The 21,527-nt window shown below is 48.4% G+C and overlaps 2 protein-coding genes across 5 annotated transcripts in view; one reads left to right on the plus strand and one right to left on the minus strand.

The window, feature by feature from the left end:
• LOC144781109 (adenosine receptor A3-like) overlaps positions 1-2,903 on the minus strand; it is a 46,682-nt gene extending 43,779 nt beyond the window's left edge. The window contains exons 1-2 of the mRNA XM_078659765.1: positions 2,782-2,903; positions 1,359-2,252 (exon numbers count right to left, since the gene is read on the minus strand). Coding sequence (XP_078515891.1) covers positions 1,359-2,049 — 691 coding nt within the window. The 5' untranslated portion in view covers positions 2,050-2,252; positions 2,782-2,903. The remainder of the gene's footprint in view (positions 1-1,358; positions 2,253-2,781) is intronic.
• Positions 1-21,527, plus strand: part of SEC23A (SEC23 homolog A, COPII component) — an 891,592-nt gene that overhangs the window by 478,719 nt on the left and 391,346 nt on the right. The window lies entirely within an intron of this gene.

The following is a 21,527-nucleotide window of genomic DNA, read 5'->3' on the forward strand; positions in this document are numbered from 1 at the left end:
AGACATACAGTATTTATTTAATAGCCCACATGTTAGCTCTATTGTATAGAGAATCAAAACCTACTTCATCTATTCCTGTTCCAGCCTATGTTCAGGCGTTTTTCACACAAGCATTATGCCTTCCATAACACAATAGTAAGGCTCTAAGCCGTCATCCTTATTTGCTATATAGTTTTTACTCTATGCCCCATCGAGAAGGGCGTGTTCATGTTCGGCAGATTCTGCGAATATTCTCTAGCTTTGACCAAAGATTATCACTGTAAAACCAAAAGGCCAGTGTTGTTCTTAGAATGATATTTTGGTAATGAGAGATACGTATGGGCATATGTTTTACCTCATGCAGTTGTGAGGAGTTTGTATTCTGATGCAATATTGTGCAGCATTTCAGATGGTAACTATCGATGATGTATGTCACTTGAAACCCCAATTACTACTAGTTAACCAACCACAATTCTAGGTTGTGTTTGAGACCCCATGAGTACCTACCCTCTGTAAGTTAATACTTTGGAGCAGCTTTGCTGTGGGAGAGGAGTCATAGGGAGCCTCACTCAAAATTCTGTTATTCATCCCATTCCCCTCTCTCTCTCAGAAGGGTTACAAAGGATAGGAAGCGAGGAGGGTAAGTGAATCTAAATATAAAAGAAACACCTTGCGTTCTACCACTCCATATGAACCACCCACCCCATGCTTAAACACAAATACTCGGTGTTCTTCCACCCACCATGACCACTATTATTACCACTTTTAACAACTCCAACCTCTGCCTAATTATTTTAAAAGCTGACATCCTTTCACCCACACCATTGGTAAAACACCCCTTACTCTGTCTAAATATCAATACCCGACAACCTCCCACCATCCTTTAAAGCTGTCCCTCTCACCTCCTCCCGCTACTATCCACCCAAAGGTGAGGCTTTTGTCATTCAGTGCGAAAGTGGAGAACAGGAACATGCTGACGGCATTTCTCACTGAGGCAAATTTCACACTGCCCTTTGAAATCTTACGGGAGAGGCAGTGATTGGCAGTGCAAGAGCCCTGCTGCACTCCTTTGTGTCTCTCCGGTCTGGCCAAATCCGAGAGAGGCAGGAGACATGTTATTCTACTGCTTCGCTCGAGGCTCTGTGTACTACTGGGATGTGGACGATTAGTAATTCTGATGCATGAAGAAGAAAGTGAAAAGTAACAGAACTGATAGGTTCAAGTTTGTCCCAGTCTGCCCCCACTTGAACAAATGCATGCTTGGTGGTAACAAAATGTGATTTACATGTTCTTCGTCGTTAACCCACTAATCCCAGGTTACCAATATGTGTAAAATCAGTATGACTATCCCTTAAAATAAAAAGAAATATTTGACTTACGGGCAGAGGAGACCAGCAGAAATGTATTCCTGAAGTAAGGCCTGATTGGCACATAGTAGCAGTGATGCTCGTTGCATACAAATGTCCCTCTTCTTGCCTGGTGTTTCGCAATGTGAACAATAGAGATGTACAGCACACAAATAACAATTAATGGGATGATCATTCCAAGGATTAATAGTACCATGCTGTATGCTTTTGTCGAAGAACTAAACTTTGGTGCGCAGATGTTGGCATTCTCATTGTACACATAGTATCCAAAACCCATAAATGGGAGAGCTGCAGTTAAAGTGCAGTAGATCCACAGTCCAGAGATGATTAACCACGTCCGCCGGCCCGTAAAGAGCTGGGCATAGTGCAGCGGGAACCCTATTTCTGTACATTTGTCAATGGTCATCCAGGTTAATGAATGTAACGAAGACAACTGAAGTAGAACAAACAAAAAGGCTGCTAGGCGACACACCATCATGTTTGTTGTGAGAGCACTCCCACCAAATGAACTGTATACACTGCTTGGGATGATGGTTATTGCCAGAATCAAATCCGAGATAGTCAGATTTAGAGTCAATACCCAGGTCTCTGTTCGCAGTTTCCGATGAGAGGCAATTAAAATTAGCAGCAAAATGTTGGTGGCTACCGAGCCAGCGCATGTCGTGATCATGCACACCGCATATAGAAGTGAAGATATGTGCATTTTACCAGGTTCTTCTGTTCCAGTATTGTCTGGGGCAGTCCTGCTGTTATTGGGTCATCATTGGATGTCATGCCGTCTTCTCAAAGAACTTTGATTCATAGAAACCTGGATGTTGGTAGAGCAGGGGGCTGGAATTGTTTATAGTCTGGAATTAATACCTCTGGTGGTTACTGGTGCTTCTCAAGCTAGAACCCACTTTTCCACTGGAATGTAAAATAGATCTCATAAACAACATATTGGTATGAAACTCAATACATGTAAAAGCAACGTGAGATTACTCTCATTTCGGTGATTCTAAAATTCTAATGAGTCTTTCCACTTATACATTGTGCATATTTCAATGCTCCGTTTGTCTAAACTAAGACATAAAGCAGAAGCCCATATTGTAATTTACATCTCATGGCATTTATATGATGGTTTTGTAACTTTGAAGTACTAACATAACTCTAGTGAATACTTGTGCAATGTACATACATTGTTAGAAAATCTGTGACCATCACGGCAAGTGTCCTTTGCTGGACTGGTGTGGTTAAGGCTTGTATCAATGTCCGATTTTAAGATAAACAGTTTTTTTATTGCTAAATATGTTTTTTTAAAACCTTGTTTCTTACAAGATATTGAATCATAAAGCTGTTATGTCTGTAACGTCGCATATATCCACTCGTCTTGTTCTACGATTTTAAATACATGGTTGGTAAAGAATTGTAAAGAAACTAAAAAGAAGTTAGTTACCTCTTTGACGGTGTTTGTTTAGGTCTCTGGGAGCCTTGCGTGTCCCGTTACTCGGTTCCACTGTACTTTTCTCAGCAAGAAGCGTTGTCGTGAAGAGGGAAGTCTGGGATGACGAGTGTCAGCCGAGCGCTGTCAGGAGGTTCTGCCCACGGCTGGCGTGCAGCCAGATCAGATAAAGCAGGTTCGCCTGTGCAGAGCAGGCTTGTGTGACGGGCAGAAATCCTGTGTGTGATGCTGTTTGTTCTTTCTACTCCAATTAGTGCTGCCCAGTTACTCTTATGGCACATTACACTCCAAAGGGATTCTCTCTTCTTTAATGCATGACGCTGATACTATGTGTTACTATTTATAAAAACCGTGCAACGTTTCCACTTTTTGCGATTTTCCCAAACCGAAAAGCAGATCAAATCAACAATTACTCCAGTGTGCCGTCAGAAGGGCACGCTGTCACACGCTTTCAATCGAAATACAAGTGGTTTTTTTCATAACCGTTCGACCACTGTGCTTGCTTTTAAAATCTCGATCCTTTTCAGGTGGTTTTGTAATGTAAACGGACTCAATTCTGACAATATCATATTTTTTCTGCTTTGGGAATTGGGGTGTCTCAAAAACAGAAAACTACTTTCTCATCTTAAATCAAATACAAAGTACATTAAGAAGCGAATGCTGCCATGACAAATATTTTGCTTTAATAATTTAACTTCAGTTTGAGCCTGAACATTCTTTTGTGGTTGTGTCCATGCTCTCAGCTCGATACTTTGTCCTATTGCAGGGCCGGAAACTGATCAATATTTATTATTATACCTTGCCAACGGGTACTACTTAGGAGGCAGTCACGCCCCCTCCTCCTTAATGAGTGTGCATCCTCGCCTTGTAACAAGCATGGGCAAAACCAGTAGCACTCGCCTATGTTGTGTCTATTGGCTGTCAATTTCTTTTTTTTTCTTGTGCTCCTGCTGACGCGGACATCACAGAACGCACGAGTTTGTCCGTGAGAAAGAGACCAGTGCGACCAACACACTATTATAGTGTCTGCCCTGCTCTTTCGTCCTTTCATCCTGTGTCATGCGGAGCCCTTAGGGAGAACAACAGACTCGTACTAACAGATTAATGGCTCTAAGAGACGTCTGTTGTATTGAAGAAGTCACAGCGGCCACATAAGTAAATATATAAATTGAGATATTTATTATGAGCTACAGTTATCAGCTGGTGTCCCTCTCCAGGCTAGCAAGCAACTGCCATACCAAGCAAGAAGAGAGAACACCGAGGAGGAGAAAGATCCAAAAGGAATGCACACGTTAAAGAAACAGAGATCAGAAAATAATAACATGAAATAACAAGATACAACAACGTCAAAGCAGGCAGGCTGCAGACCCGCAAAAGTCACGACGCAGGATGGGGGAGTGGGAAGCAGCAACGACTGAGCAAGAAAGAAATCAAGAGGGGGGTGGGCAACCAGCAACAACTCAACTAGCTACTAAAGGCGGGATTGTTTCAAGTAGGCGAAAGCCACCTCCAGACTATGGCTTACCTCTTGATATCGCTGGGCTTTTCCATCAACCTGACTCCTTCACAGAGACTTCCCCTTTTTGGAGACATCCTGGATACGGTGCTCTTCCGAGCCATCCCTCCGCCTCAACAAGTCAACACTTGGGGTATGATCCAGATGTTTCAACCCTTGACTTGGGTCTCAGTGAGAGCGTCTTTGAGACTTCTGGGCATCTTGACCACCTACATCCTGCTTTTGGACCATGCCAAATGGCATATGCAGGCTCAGCAGTGAGCTCTGAATTTTCAGTGCGCTCTGCAAGAAAGAGGACTTGTCAGAGTCAATAAAGGAGACTGTGAAAGATCTACAGTGGTGGCTGCTCGACAGCATTTTTACTGGCAGCAGTCCCTTATCCCTACACCACCCAGAGCTAATGGTTGTGACAGATGTATTGTTGCTGGGTAAGGGAGGTCGTATCTGTATAGATGAAGATCCGAGGACTTTGGTCTCCGGCGGACGCTCAACTTCACATCGACTTGCTGGAGTTATGAACCCTTCACTTGGCACTGAAGGCGTTTCTCCTGACCATCAAGAGAGAACGGGTTATGGGATCTCACAGACTACACGACCACATGTGATACTGCAACAAACAAGGCGAAGTAGGGTCGGGTGTGTTGCGCCTTGAGCTACCTCTCTGAAAGTGGCTGAACGCTCAGGGCATCTCCCTGATCAACTAACACCAAGCAGGATCTTTAAAAGCCAGACTGAACTAACTCTGCTGATGTTGCCTACTCGATTACGAATGACAACTACACTTTGAGATGACAAAGTGTGCTTTGCAGCAATGGGGAGAACTATGGCTCGATTTATTTGCCACTGTAGAGTCTCACAATCTTTGCACAATGGAGTTCACAAGGCTGTCCTCCCTAGCAGATGCCTTCTGCCTGCATTGTGGATTAGGACTACTGTATGCCATCCCGCTCCTACCTCTCCTGCACAGAGTGCTGAAAAAGATTGGGAAAGACCGAGTGCAAGTCATCTTAGTGGCCCACATACTGAGCGAGGAGTGTTACCCAGAACTTTTGGTCATGAGCCAAAAGCCTTAAGACTTATGATCAGCTTCTCCTTTAGGGAACCTACTGATGTAGCAGCAAGGCAATGTTCTTCACTCAAGCCGGCACACCCTACACCTTCATTTGCTGAGATTTAGTGATGACAGTTGATGACATTTGATCTTCCCATGCCCGAGTCCAAGCACTGCTCCAAGAAAGAACTAAAAACTTCACTCTTTGACCAAAATTAGTCATGATAGCCCGATTTGTCCCAGTCACTGCTTTTAGCACCGGGACGCTTCTTCTGAAGTAGCCGAGTGCTTTACAAATGCACTTGATTGATTGATACTCTGTTGCTCCACAATTGCCAGGAGAAGGATCTTTACTGAACCTGTAGCGCTATGCTGACTTGAGGGCAAACGTTTTCAATTGATCGCCCATTCTATTTGATATTGGCGATTCAAGTATTAAAAAGGTAGCTTAAAGAAAAGCTAAAACCTTGACCAGAGTGATCTGAAGTACTACATGCCCATTACCCTTCTTCAAGTCATCACTAAAATGATGGAGCAACATTTGACACTCTAGTTCTCTGGGGTGTTGGCATCAGTAGGATTTCTGGATTTGTATCGGGCAGGATTCTGCCTTTGTTATGTTGCATAATACTTGTGTATAGCATACTGTCAACTGTGAAGGTATCTTGATGCTGTGCAGGTGTGTGTGGTTAGCCCTGGGAGTGAGGAGGTGACTTACTCAAAGAGCCATGCCTTATACTTCTTGCGGAATTCAAGAAGAGAGGAGGATGCTCTGATATGCATCAGAAGATTGTTCCATGCTTTTGGGGCGATATAAGAGAAGGCTCCACCTCTGGTTCTGCTTCTGTGAGTGCGTGAAATGTGTGCTAGAAGTCTGGCTGAATGGAGGTGCCTGGATGGTTGGTGAAATTGTATGCTGCTGTTCAAGTCGGCTGTGCGTGGGCTGTGTAGTGTGTGTTAGTGAGGCGCCTGTCTGTGCGTGCTTGTGTATTGGGAGCCAGTGTAGCTCCCTTAAGTGTAACGTGATGTGTAAACTGCATTGGAGATTAAAGAGGAGTATAGCTGTTGCTTTCTTGATAGTTTGCAGTCTTTGTGTGAAATGTTTGGTAATTCCTGCGTAATGAGAGTTCCAGTAGTCCAGTCTGCTGATGATGAGGAATTTGGTGACGGTCTTACTGGTGTTGTTCGGTAGCCACTTATAGATCTTTCACAGCATCCTTCATTTGTGGAAGTAGGACGCCGTGACGGCACTGATCTGGGCAGACATTCCCAGCTTGTTGATGATGCCAAGGTTTCTGGCATATCGGCTTGGGGTGCGAGTGTGTCAGTAGGACGCCAGGTGGAGTACCATGGGGAGGCATTTTTACAGAATATCCCAATTTCTTTCTTGTCAGTTCAGTCCGAGAAAGATTGACTTCATCTAGGTGACCACTTCCGGCATGCAGGCAGTGAATTTGTTCCTTATGTTGGGGGATTTGTCTGAGAGAGACAGTATAGTTAGTGTGGCATCAGAGTAGTAGAGGATATCGAAGTCTTGGGCGCAGATGTTGTCGGTCATTGGAATCATATAGCCATTAAAGAGGGTACGGTGGCGGTAGGGGCCTTGAGGTGCTCTGCAGAGGAGTTCCTGGGCCTCTGAAGAGTAAGGCGATAGTTTGACTGAGTTCCTCCAGTCAGGAATGAACAGAGCCATCGAGGTCTCTGAATGCCTGTGTCATGCAGATGTCTGAGGATGGGTTGGGAGATCATGTTGACAACTGCAAGAGGTCCAATAGGATGAGTGCCACAGTTTCTCCTGTGTCTAGTATGTCTTCTGTTGCTGTGATGAGAGCTGTCTCTGTACTGTAGTTTGGTCTATATCCTGACTGCATGGTGTTGAAGAACGTTGATTGACGAGGCAGGCTGTGAGGCATCTGTTGATAGCTTTCTCCTTGGCTATGTAAGGTAGGAAGGGGATCACCCGAAACTTTGTGAGTGTTTCTGGGTCTGCTGAGGGCTTCTTCAGCCGGGTGCTGAAAACTGCGTGCTTCCAGGCTTCCAGGAATGTGGCTGTGTTGATTGAGGTGTTGAGTATGAGAGTGAGGCCTACGTTGATGGGGTGAGTCGTTTATTGGAGGGTGTTAGGAGCCTGGGTCCGATGGGTGCCAGAGTGGATGAACTTTATGATTGTGACGGTCTCCTCTGTGGTGGTGTGATACCATGTGGTTAAGGTTAATTCTTTTGAGATTGATAGACTGACTGCAAGGTTGTAGCAGTCAGGCTGAGAGTCGAAGTTGTCTGATTTTGTTGCTGAGAAAGAGGTTGTTGCATAGTTCTTGTGTTGGGTTGATGTTGCTAGTGGTTGCTGTAGGCGATGGCAAATCTTTGATGATGGAGAAGATTTCTTTGCTGCTGTTAAGGCTGATGTTTATGTGGTTTGCTAGGTCCTGCTTGGTGTTCCGTATTTGCTTGTTGCGGCGCCTCAAGGCTGAGTTGAAGACATCCTTGTCTGTAGCTCCCTGACTCACTCTCCACCCGTGTTCCTGTTGCTTGCAGTGCAGTTTGGTCATCCTGAGTTCTTCTATGTGCTAGCTGGCCTCAGCATGCGTTCTTGGGGTTTGGTTTCCAAGGGCCCAGGGTGTTGGCATAGACTGTGAGCCATCCACTGAAGTTCTCAATGTCTTCTGCTATATTGCCAGCATGCTTGGGGTGGTTCTCGGAAAGGGCGGAAGTGGATATTAAAGCGGACAAGAACGTGGTCGGTCCAGGTGCTGGGAGATGATTTATTGATCGTGCGGTCTTTGAAAAAGGTGAAAACTGGACCTAGAATGTGTCAAGTGGCATGGGTGGGGCTAAATATGCGCTGAATGAGGACGTTTTTCAAGGCTTTTTTAGGATGGTGATTGAGTTGGAGTCGGTGTGGTCCTTTAGGTCGAAGTTTAGGTCTCCTAGGAGGATGTAGGCACTGGAGTTGATGATGGAGCGACGAAATCTGCAATTTTGCTGGTGAAGTTGACACGTGGTCCTGGGGGTATGTAGACCAGGGTGTCCCACACGGTCCAGTTGGCTGTGATTTGTAGCTTGAAGGTGAGGTTATCCATGTAGTTTGTTTTGGTGTCCGCAGAGGTGGTGCAGCTGATGTTGTCCTACAAGATGATAGAAATTCCTCCACTGGGCCTGTGTTGGTGCTGTTATTTGATGACCTTGTACCCAGCAAGGATGGCCGTGGCAATGTCCAGTGCCATTGCTGGGTTCAGCTATGTTTCTGTGAGGAGGAGGTGGTCCAGAGTGCAGATTTTCTGCTAGTCCTCAATCGCCGTGGTGTTACTTGCTGAGTGAGCGAGTGTTGAGGAGCATGTATAAGATTGAGGAGTATGGTGTGGATGGAAGCTGGTTTGAGTTTGCCTGAACGGGTGCAGTGCTGGATGCCATTGGTGCTGTTGTAGTGGGCGTTGGAACGGTGGGGTTGGGTTGCAGGTGAAGTTTCGTTCCATATTGTATGGTTGGCGCAGTGCTGTGAATGGTAGCCAGAGTAGAGGGCGTGGAGGAATACAGCAGGTAGCAAGTGAGTCCTCTCCCACACCCACTCCCGGGACTAGCCTCACACACCTGCAAAGCGCCAGGAAACCCTCACGGGTGATAATGATGAGGCATGCCACTTAGGAATATGTGGATGAGAGTCTGCCTTTAAAGAAAAGCAATACTATTTACCATGTTCTGACTTGGGAGTAGTCTTTGGGAACACATCCTTTATGGGCCCCTGCCTCACCCCCATGAAACTCGATTTGATGGAGTGGGATAAAAAGAAAATCTTGGGATTTGGTTTGACAAGGGGCCTCGCATTTGCAGACCAGATTCAGCTATAGTGGTGGAGTCTGCATATTGACACTAAAGACTGTAAGAAAGGTTCTTCTATTGATCCCAGAAGAATCTAACCAATTATTTTGGCCGTACTATGCTAACAGCATCTACCTTGGCTTGCCTACGTTCCAGATCAAAAAGCTTCAGTGTAATCAGATATGGTATGACGGCTTATTTTAGGCAACCATAAATGTAACCCTAGCTCGACATCTTGCAGGGTGCTGCATGGTTTCTAGTCTCTTAATGGAATCATTACAAGGCTGTTTGCGTTGTTCACCAAACCAGCACCAAATTTATTTTCGATATGATACGCCATGTCCCCCTCGGACTCTCTTGCTCTTAGCACAGTGCAGCACTTTAAGAAATGCTGCTGTGGTGAAAGCTTTCAGACTCCTTGGACCATAAACTTGAAATAGACTTCCTACCTCCTTATACGGTACCCAATCGATGACGTTTATATTTGCAGGAAGGCTTTGAAGACTGACCTTTTTTGCTAGCTGTCTGCTAGGTTTTTTGCTTTTTCTCTTCTGGCTCTGGCATTTGTTTTGTCCTTACTTGTTTGGTTCAAGCGCCAATGTGTCCTTCGTCAACAGTTTTGCTGTACCATTGTGCTGAGCAAGGGTTTTTAAAAGAGAGGCTAGCATGCCATTGGTAGGTGATCGTAGTCCAATCTATAAATGTCTCCATACTCTCCGAAGACAACCAACACACTGAACCCTCACCAACCACCCCCGACACCCGGAAACCAGCGATTGATGACTGGACAGCCCTCACCACCGAAGACACACTGAAGACAATGAAGTCAATCCACTCAGGGGCCCCCACGGACCCCTGCCCCCACCACATCTTCAACAGAGCCGCCAACACCATCGCACCCATGCTCCGCCAAACCATCAACCGCTCCCTGGCGACCGCCTCATTCCCCGACGACTGGAAACACGCCGAGGTCAACCCCCTCCTAAAGAAACCCTCAGCGGACCCCACCGACCTCAAAAACTACAGACCCATCTCCCTGCTCCCGTTCCCAGCGAAAGTCATCGAGAAAGCCATCAACAGCCAACTCGCCACATTCATTGAAGAACACAACATCCTCGACTCCTCCCAATCCGGCTTCAGAAAAAACCACAGTACGGAAACCGCCCTCCTTGCCGCAACAGACGACATCCGCACCTTACTGGACAAAGGAGAAACAGTAGCCCTCATCCTCCTCGACCTATCAGCGGCGTTCGACACAGTCTCCCACCGCACCCTAATACGCAGACTCTACGATGCAGGAATCCAGGACAAGGCCCTCGACTGGATCTGCTCCTTCCTCTCCAGCAGGACGCAGCGGGTCAGACTCCCCCCTTTCCTCTCGGACCCCACACCTATCACCTGCGGAGTCCCCCAGGGCTCCTCCCTCAGCCCGACGCTCTTCAACGTCTACATGGCTCCACTTGCCCCCATCGTCAGAACCTACGGACTCAACATCGTGTCATATGCAGACGACACCCAGCTCATCCTCTCCCTATCCAACGAGCCCAACACCGCCAGACGCAACTTTCGAGAAGGCATGGAAGCCGTCGCCAAATGGATGAAAAACAGCTGCCTACAACTAAACACCAACAAAACAGAAGTACTCATCATGGGCCCAAACCCCGACGCCTGGAGTGACACCTGGTGGCCCACCGCCCTCGGAAACCCGCCAACTCCCACAGACCACGCACGCAACCTGGGAATCATCCTGGACTCCGAGCTCAAAATGGACCGCCAGATCAACTCTGTCTCATCTTCCTGCTTCCACACCCTCCGCCTCCTTCGTAAGACCTTCAAATGGATCCCCCTCGAACACCGAAAGACAGTCACTCACGCCCTGGTCACCAGCAGACTCGACTACGGCAACGCACTCTACGCCGGAATAAACAAAAACCTCATCCGCAAGCTACAGAACATCCAGAACGCTGCCGCAAGACTGGTCCTCAACCTGCCAAAACACTGCCACATCTCCCAGCACCTGCGCACACTCCACTGGCTTCCCGTTGAGGCGAGAATCACCTTTAAGATGCTCACCCACGCACACAAGGCCCTCCACGGCACCGGACCAGCATACCTGAACAGCCGACTCAAATTCCACGCACCCCAAAGGACCCTACGATCAGCCCAGCTTTCCTACGCTGTGGTCCCCCGCACCAGAAAGACCAGATCGGGAGGCCGCTCCTTCTCCTTCCTCGCGGCCAAAGCATGGAACGCCCTTCCGCTCCACCTCAGACAGACAACATCGCTCCCCATCTTCGCAAGAAACCTCAAAACCTGGCTCTTCGTCAGACCCCCTCCTTGATGGAATGGAACCTGCACCCCCCCAACCCCCCCCACCCCTAGCGCCTTGAGACCCTTACGGGTGAGTAGTCGCGCTTTAACAAACTCCTGATTGATTGATTGATCCGTCCCACTTTCTCTGCACTATGATGTAGTTTTCATACCAAGTGGTACTAATATCTTCTTAGTACTCTGTGAGCAAAAATCCAAGATTACTGAGGACATCTTTGTGGCCAAGGGTCTCACCTTTCCTCTCTAACTCATCAAACCACTTCAGCAAAGTACACTTCAAATACATTTATGGCCTTGTGCTGGCCACAGGAGAGGATGCCCTGAAGGGTTTTGGAGACTGAGACTGCCAAAGACCTTTTCCAGAGATGATCTAGGTATGAGCATGGCTATTCAGTCAAAAATGAGACAGTGGTGAGCGCAATTCAAGACCCTCTTTCCTTCTTGATGTTCCATGTTTGTGCCATTTGAGAATAGGACTGCTAGGTAGCCCTTCAGCAAGCTGGGTGCTTGTGATCTTTGACTAGGGATGAAGTCCCGTTCACTATTTTTGCACACTGCTTAGGCACTACCACTAGTTCCCTAATGTCCCACAGGCTTGTAAATATGTCAAAATCAAAAGTGTTTATCCTTGTTAGAGGTGCACACTTAATATATAAATATTCAAGATACACATAACAGAGTTGGTTTATCTTTATTGTTTATTTAATTCACATATTTAATTTTTCTATCATTATTGTACCTATTCTCTTTGCCATTAAGACCTCATTCTTTTTGAATTTGTACAATCTTTACACGTTTCAAATGATACACTTCTTCAGCGAATATATTACAATAAACAACCACTAAATAGAACATATGAAACCATATCGTCCAGCGGTTCTCATAAACATTGGGAAACAAATCGCAGCTGCCAAATATTTGTATATTATTCAAGGAATCTCCCCAAAACCCAGTTTTCTTCTGTCACAATTCTAAAAACACATCCCAGTTCAACATTCTGTGCATCTAGTCTGTGCATTTTACTTGTTATATTCTTCCTGTCCTTTCTGAAGAACTTTCCGATGTTTGAATTGAGAAAACAACTTCCTATGTCCTTTTTTATATATACAAAAATATTACAGTTTTCGAAACCCTCCCTTTTATTTGAATCTCTTGATAATTCCCTAAAGGTTTACCACATAATGCAACATACCACATCTGTTTGCAAGTTCTCTTCTTACTTTCTTCCTTCCGTAATGGCTGACTGTGCAGACATGAATATTCTGTAAGTCACTGCTTCACCAGCAGTACTTCTCCTTTCCATCGCATCTTTTCTTGGATCACGCAAAGTAACTACTTTTGAGGCCTCTTCCTGTTCCGAATAGATCATTAGTGCTTTTGTTATATGATCTTAATTTATGGTACATCTTTTAATATTACCCTATCACATCTCATTTCTGATGTTATTCAACTCATTTGTGTTTCATTTAGATATAATTTGGTATCTTTTTGTCAACACCTAGTTTCTTTACTATTTTATTAATGTTATGCTCTTATGAATCCCTTACATAAATTGTATGGTTCAAACAAATTATTTCCAAAGGATTATGGTTGATGTTGTCAGATATGGATTTTTCATGCTTGAAATATTTTGTCCTGTCCTTATTTAAGATATTTTATCAAGCTTTTAATGAATTCTTTTTGTCATAGGAAACATGACCAATGTAGTTCCTCATTTAGCTCAAGTGGGTCCCGAGAATTGAATCGCTCTGTCCAAAAAAAGCTCCTTTTGTCGTAAAAATTTATGGTAGTTGCTCCTGGATCTGACATCTGATTTATGCTGTCAGGTGTATGTTTTCAATCCATTGTTTTGCTAAGCTTGGTTTTCTATCCCCCATTTCAAATGCTGGATTTCATATTTAAAATCTTTGTGAAATTTGACAAACACATTGGACTTCAGAAGCACAGTACCACATTCCTCAAACATAATCCAGTTAAATTACTATTTCAGACCGGATAACAAATGTAAACTTTTCAAGCCAAGTTGCAGCTAGGCTTCAGTTTTGGTGTAGACTGCAATCCTACATATACAAATTTAAATTAATAGTGAAATTACAGAGATTTTACATATATCTGTTTCTGCAGCACAGATCTCACACTGCAATGTAGCCTCTATGCTAACTGACATGTTTAAACTGCTTCACAATTTTCATAATTGACCTAAATGATACATGATAAGCAGACTTCTGCTAACTTCCCTGCATAAAATGGGCTAGTTAGTATAGACATGGGAATGTCATCTTATGGAGTGGATGAGACTGTAGTCTCTTTATCAGTCAGCCTGCAGCAAAAGTCAAATATTTCAGATTTTCAAATGGAAAGCAACAGGGGAGCATGCAAAGAGAGATCGTTTTCCTCACAGGACTCCTTTACCAAATTCAGGGCTACTGAAATCCCAGTCCCTTAAAGGATGAAGGGGCCATCCACAAGGAGATTAAGAGCATGGGCCCACCACTTCAGAGATGGTGGGAGAGGTAGATGGACTGCAATGGACTAGGACTCGGCATGACAATTTGTAGAGCGTGTTTACAGCTTGGCATGAGACACCACTCTGTTGCATGAAGCCTGAAGACCCAGAAGCTTATGTAACCAAAAAGATGAATTTGCATACTGCTCTTGATGAGATCCACTGCTTCATTGGACTTCACTCTCTTGGCCAGGGAATGCACTGGCACTTTTTGCGTCCACAACAACTTTGATAGATGTAATCCTTTTTGAAGGCCTTAAAGTGGAAATATAGGGGGGCGTGGCTAGCAGGCCATGATGGCGGATGGAGTCTGCTAGAGCTCCGGTGCCTCCGGGAAGCAAACATCCTGGATAAGCCTCTATGGGGCCACTAGACACCGTGGAAGGGTCGGACCTGATGTCGCTGGACTCCCTGACCACTCTGGTTGTGTTCCGATATCCGTGACGGCCGAGGGGGCTGCACGGCGAAGCCCGGCGGTGCTGCGGACTGTTTCCCTGACGGCGGCCGGGGCCTGGAGGGTGAGACGCACCCGGCCCATAATTATCCCTGGAAAGCCTCTGCGGGGCTGTCCGACATACTGAGGAGGGCGGATCTGAACACCCCGAGCACTTTGACGGATCCAGACGGCCTCGGCGATTTCGACGGCCGGGGGGACGGAGAGGAGGAGCCTACCGCGAATGCGGCCTAATCCCCTGAGAGGCGACCGGGGTCTGAAGTAGGAGGCGCACCTGGACTGCAGGGCACCTAAGACGGGGGACGCTGAAGCTGTTCCGGAGCGGACCACTCGGGACCCGCCTACACTGCCACTGGCGGTAAGGAGGGGCGACGGAGACGGGGCCGGCCCTGGGGACACAATAACTGGCAGGCTGCGGGACGGGGGACCGTTGCCCTGCCCAGAACCAGACCGGAAGACCCTGAGAGGTGCGAGGGCACCGGGAGCCCTGTGGACCTGAGCGGAGCCAACACCCGGAGGAGACCCCTGCTGCTGGGCCCGGGCCTCCCCCCCCACTTTTTCTTTCTTCCCCCCTCCCAGCATATCTCGGCCTTACCGGGGACGGTTGCAACCCAGGAACGGAGCTGTCACTGACCGCTGCGGGCGGCACTGCAACACCATGGGGCCGGGCCCGATGGAATAGACGGAGCCCACGGACGCCCCGGGAAACATTGGACTGCCTGGCCTCCCGCGGAGGGACCCCGGGGGTAGAGATAGGACGGTGCCACTAAATTCGTTTCTCCTGAGAGGGTCCGAGAGGCCCCCCTGTGCCACGTGGTAAGCCCCATTAAGAGGGCTTGAGGACCTGATAAGAGAGTAACGGCCGGCAGGGCTAGGGAGAGTCGTGGCATGCCACCCTAGGAGAAACCCGCACCTAGACATTGGACACGCCTGACGGAAACTACCATGGTCCGGAAGGGGACTAGGGTCCCAGATGGGAAAGACGGCCTGATGGCTGCGGGACAAGCCCCGGGGGCCCTGGCGGAGGGGCCCATACCGAAACCAACGGACCAAGCTCCTGCTGGGGATCTACCAGTTGACAAGCTGGATTTGATCCTACAAGAGATCAGAGACTCCAGGCTCGCCATGGAGGCGCACATGGGAACCCTTACCACTAACCTCTCTCTACTAAAAGCGGACCACTGCAAGTTGGCTGACAAGGTGAAAGATCAGGGAGCGGTGCTGGCGGAGATAACCCCGAAAGTGGCCGGCCAGACTACCACTATCAAGTACCTACAGGAACAGGTGACCCTAATGGAGCGCGTGGAGGATGCCGAGGGCCGCAATCGGCGCCATAACATCCGCGTCATTGGGCTTCCGGAACGCAGCGAGGAGTCCCGCGCAACTGAGTTCATGGAACAGTGGTTCCGAGATCATGTCACCGCGGAGGGTCTGTCGCTGCTCTTTTGTGTTGAACGAGCACACCGAATCCCCACGGGAAGGCCTAGACCAGGACAACCACCACGACCGCTATTCGTCAAGATCCTTAACTATCGGGATAGAGACATGCTACTCCAAAAGGCCCGGGAGAAATCGCTTATAGAATATGAAAATCAGCGAATCTCGCTATACCCAGACTACACTAATCAAGTGCAGAGGCAGAGATCCTCCTACTTCGCGGTCAAGAAGAGGCTCCAGAAGGCAAACCTACGGTACGCCCTGCTGTTCCCGGCTCGCCTCTAGATTATACATGACAATAAGACCAATTTTTTTGAAAGTCCTACGGACGTAGAGGAATGGCTCGAGGTGATGGACGTCGAGGCGACCCAAGGAGCGTCTTCCAACAGTTCCAGGGAGCACACGGGCACACGGGCAGAACCTCCCCCATGCAGTCTGCACAATCGAGACGGCACAAGCCCTCTGCGGCGCAGCAAAAGGAGGACCAGAGGGTAGCTGTGGACATGGTGGGCTCCTTCCGGAACGAACATGTCACAATCAATACGGACACGGAGGACAGCACACTGCACTCAGACTCTGAAAATAGCATGGTCCTATTTCCGACTGTGACGCCGAGGGCGGCGGATGAACTACTGGACAATGGACAAGAGTGACTGTCCAATACGAAGTAACCTGGGCTTCAGTGTCCTATTGATATCCTTTAATGGTGTTCTGAATGTGGCTGGGGTGTGAGGGGCGGGGGTGTGGGTCCTCTCAGTGGTTGTGAGATGCCCTCTGTTTGCTTTCTCTGGGACGCCTAGCGGCTGAGCGTGGGCTATAATGTCATGTACCTCCCTCAGAGTGGGTACGAGCCGATACTTTGCCAAAATGGACTACTGTAGGTTCAGACGACCCTATGATAGCCGGTGGGGGGGCCCCTCTCCTCCTCCTCCCCCTCCCAGAGGCAGATAAGTATTATTGCTAACAAAGCTTCCCTGGCGGCGCCGTTGAGCCGGCGGCGCAGAACTGAAAGACTATGAGGATAAGGTACATGCTCAGCCAACCCCCCCAAAGGCGTATGCACCAATGTTTGTTTTGTAATGGTTTACATATTATGGTTCGGCACAGCAGTGTTTACAAGCTGTGCCAAAAGAGTTCAAGTTTGGGGTGGGCAGAAGTACGTCTCCTGGCTATTGATAGTATTACCTGTACTGCAGACGAGGGCACTGTATCCCACGGTACTCCCTGCCGAATATGGCTGACACTATAGGGAAGTACAGACTGGCTACCTGGAACGTGCGGGGACTTGGCGCTATACAGAAAAGACACAGAATACACGCATTCTTACTCCGACAACATGTACACATTGTATTCCTGCAAGAATCCCACCTAACACAGTCCGAGGCACACACACTGAGGAAGAAGTGGAGAGGCAATGTGTTTACCACGACATACTCTGCTTTCTCCAGAGGGGCTACCATATGGGTGAGACACAGCACTCCCTTTGTTGAGCTAGAGAGAAAGGTTGACGATCAGGGAAGGTATATCCTAGTGAAAGGTACACTGGACGGCACATTGGTGGTCCTGGGCAGCATATATGCCCCGAATTTTGAGCAGGATACATTCTTCGCGAGGGTGGGCCGAGCACTGGCTAATTGGCCTGATATCCCTTGGATTTTGGGAGGAGACTGGAATTTGATATTAGACGTGGACCTGGATAGGTCGCATCCCCCCTCCAGACGACAGGCATACATAGACTGACGGACTCATACAGGACCTGGCACCAAGGATGGGGACTGACAGACGCGTGGCGAGCATTACACCCGACACACAGGGAATATTCCTACTACTCCCCGGTGCATGCCCTACATACTCGATTAGACCGGTTCCTATGCACTAACTCTCTGATAACCAAATGTGCGTCCTCGGACTACCTGGCTAAAACCTTCTCTGACCACAGACCTCTGACACTCAACCTACAATGGGGGAGGGTGCCACATCCAGTGCTCACCTGGAGACTCAACCCTTTACTGCTGGAAGACGGTCCCTTCCGCACATCCTTGTCGGATACGCTGGACACTATTTCCGGGAGAACTGGGACTCGGCGACCTCTAACTTAACGGTATGGGATGCTATGAAAGTAGTGATAAGGGGGCAGCCATAGGACAGACCGTGGGTGCTAGGCAGGAAATCCACAGGAAACTATGCGATGTTGAGGCCCGCCTGAAGGCTCTAGAGGCGGCAGCAGGTGGAAATACTGAACGCAGGGAGGAATTGCAAGCAAACAATGTAGAACACGCAGACCTCCTAGAGACGCTGCGAGTTATTGATCATAAAGAATATCTACGACGGCAACAGGCCGAATCAGACAGATCGGGTGCTTTATTGGCTCGGCTGGTACGAGATAGCCCCGAGGCTCCAGTGATCATGCAGGTCCGGGATGGAACGGGGAGAATCGTGTCTACACAGTCGGACATCAATGCAGCCTTCAGGGACCACCTGAGTACGCTATACGCCTCCCCCCCTCTGGTGAACCGGGAGGAAATGGTGACATTTCTGGGAGACCTGCCTTTCCCGGTCCTGTCCCGAGACGAGCAGGCGGGGATGGACGGACCCATCACACAGCAGGAAATCAGAGTGGCCATTCGTTCTCTCAACCAAGGCAAGACTCCGGGTCAAGATGGACTACCGGTAGAATTCTATCAGACCTATGCTACAACCTTGGTACCTGTTCTGGAGAAAATCTATAAGACATTGTATGAGACCGGACACCTGCCCGTCTCGACGATGCAAGCCTCAGTCATACCAATCCCAAAACCCGGAAGGGACACTCTAGACCTAACTAATTATAGACCTCTTTCCATGCTCTCTACGGAGTACAAAATACTTAGTAAAATCATAGCCCTGCGGTTACAGGCTCACCTCCCGGCCCTCGTACACCCGGACCAATGCGACTTCTTACCGGGGAGGAGCACGTCCCAAAATACGAGGAGGCTCCACGCCCTAATGTCTGACGTGCCATTGGCCCTCTCTCGGGCCGGTTGTGTCGCACTGGACTTCCGGCAGGCTTTTGATTCCTTGTCATGGGCATTTATGTTCGAGGTCCTGACACGTTTTGGACTCCCTGACTCCCTCTTATGGTGGATCCGACTACTGTATACACGCCCAACGGCCAGAGCACGCACTGGCCGACACGTCTCCGACAGCTACGACATCCACCGTGGCACCCGGCAGGGATGCCCGCTGTCGCCCCTGCTGTTTGTCCTGACTCTTGAGCCACTGGCGATCGCCCTCAGGACAAGGATGGCTGGAATGGGCATTCCCGTCAGGGCTACGCACCACCTGATATCAATATACGCCGACAATATCCTTTTATATCTCCAGGACCTGGAAGGAAACCACTCGGCCCTAGCGGCCATTTTTGACCGGTTTGCAGAGGTGTTGGGCCTGGCGATCAACCCGGTGAAGTCGGTGGGATATTACTTTCAGGAGGGGCGGCGGCCTTCCCACATACAATTTGGTGACTCCCAAATCCTGATAGCACAGGCCACGTTCAAGTACCTAGGCATAAACGTATATAGACGACCGGAAGATCAGATTGATGGTAACATCAGGCGAGCCATTACCGGCCTACGCGGTAGCGTACAATTCTGGACGTCCTTACCGCTGTCAGTCATGGGAAGGATAGCGGTTTCTAAAATGGTGATGCTCCCCCGCATGTTTTATTATTTTGTAAACCTGCCGGTTCTCCTCCCGCAACACATATTTAACACTCTAAACACGATCCTGATTAACCTCATTTGGGGATCTGGACGGCGGAGAATAAGTCTAAAAAAACTTCAAATAAGTACCAGACAGGGAGGGCTAGGAGTGCCGGTCCTCCGCGGCTACTACTACGCGAGTCAACTGCAATGGCTGTCACGCTGGGTAGCGGATAGGATCCTGAACGAAATTGATATTACAAGCGACCAGATAGCGCGAGGAGAGCTGCCCTCCCTCCTATTACCCGGGGCCAAGATACCCCGAGATTGCCATCCTCTCTTACACACCGCTCTGATGTGTTGGCGAAGGGCTTTGACGTACACGTCGGCAGCCCAGCCCTACGCGAACAATATCCCCCTGTTGGGACTTCCAACGCCACAGGGACGGCTGACGCAACACAGGTTGCGACCATGTACGGAGGCGGGAGTGGATAGGGTAGGAGACTTGTTCGGGGATGACGTACTCCTAGACCATGCTTCATTTATACAGACCACTGGGGCCCCACCACGACAATACTTCCTACATGCCACAGTATCGTCTTACATACGACGAACATGGGCTCCGCAGCGCAATAAACCCATGCAACATGAACTAGTACATCTCCTCCACTACATGGGGACAGGGGGGCACTTAGTGCGGTGGCTATACACCGGGATTAGAGAACATGCCGCTATGCCTCTTAAGACACTTAGAGACACTTGGACGCTAGACACGGGGGAGGTTCTGACGGACGGGGCCTGGAAAATCGTTCTGGAACACCCCAGAAGGGTGTCCAGGAATGTGAAATTCAAATTCATACAGGCCATGGTACTGCATAGGGCATATCTTACTCCCCTGCGGATTCACAAGATGTTCCCTGCCTCCTCCCACTGCTGCCCTCGGTGTCAGGCTGAGGGGGCCGGTCTTGTCTACATGATGTGGTCTTGTCCACGCCTAAGTGAGTATTGGGGACAGATCCGACACATACTTCACACTGTTACGGGCATGCAGATACTGGAGGGAGCAATGTCTAGCCTGATTGGACATAGGAAAAGACCCAAGGGACATAAAGCCCCACTGAAACTCACGGACCTGGCGCTGTTGTTGGCGGTCAGAGCTTTGACCATGAAGTGGAAGTCTGCAAGACCCCCAACTGTAGTGATTTGGCGATCTGAAGTGTTAAAGTGGGGTAGGGCTGAGAGTGTAATTCTGCGTAGAGAAGAGGAGCGAGGGCTACGGAAACACCCAATTGCACAAGACTGGGAGAGGATGCTGCTGTAGCTAGAGGATATAGACTTGACGCCCTCGCAGGCGGGGACTGCATAACTGAGACTGTTGGACTGGAGTAAGGGAGACTGAGAATAGGGCCTCACCCAGGATGCGCGCAGGTTTGCTAGACGACGACGAGCATAATTTTCCGGACACGCCAATTAGTGGTGAATTTCTTCCCATCTAAGGCCAATGGTGACCGTGCAAGATGGGTGGAGATGCCAGGAGACGTACGGGGGAGGGGAGGGTGTTGGGTGGGACGGGAAATGGCTACGACTTGACTATGTGGGTCCAATGTTACACTAAGACCGATGGATACAATGATATTACTGGAAGAGACCCGCGCATGTGAATGTATTATTCTACATTTGCTCAAGATATGAAGTCAGTAACGCCTTGTATGAACACAGTTATGTGAGACAATAAGTCAAATGCCTATAGTTTAAGGGGAGAAAACGAGAAAAGACTGTATGATATCTATGAGGTATATATGTACAATGTACTATCTGAATACAGTCATGAATAAAGAGTTTAAAAAAAAAAAGTGGAAATATAAAATTCAGTAGTCTGAAAGACCGAGGCCTAATTGAACGAAGCCAGTTCTTCAAAAGATACTGTTATCAAGTCTCTCTCCAAATAA

This window comes from Lissotriton helveticus, chromosome 9, assembly GCF_964261635.1.
Source record: "Lissotriton helveticus chromosome 9, aLisHel1.1, whole genome shotgun sequence".
Lineage (NCBI taxonomy): Eukaryota > Metazoa > Chordata > Amphibia > Caudata > Salamandridae > Lissotriton > Lissotriton helveticus.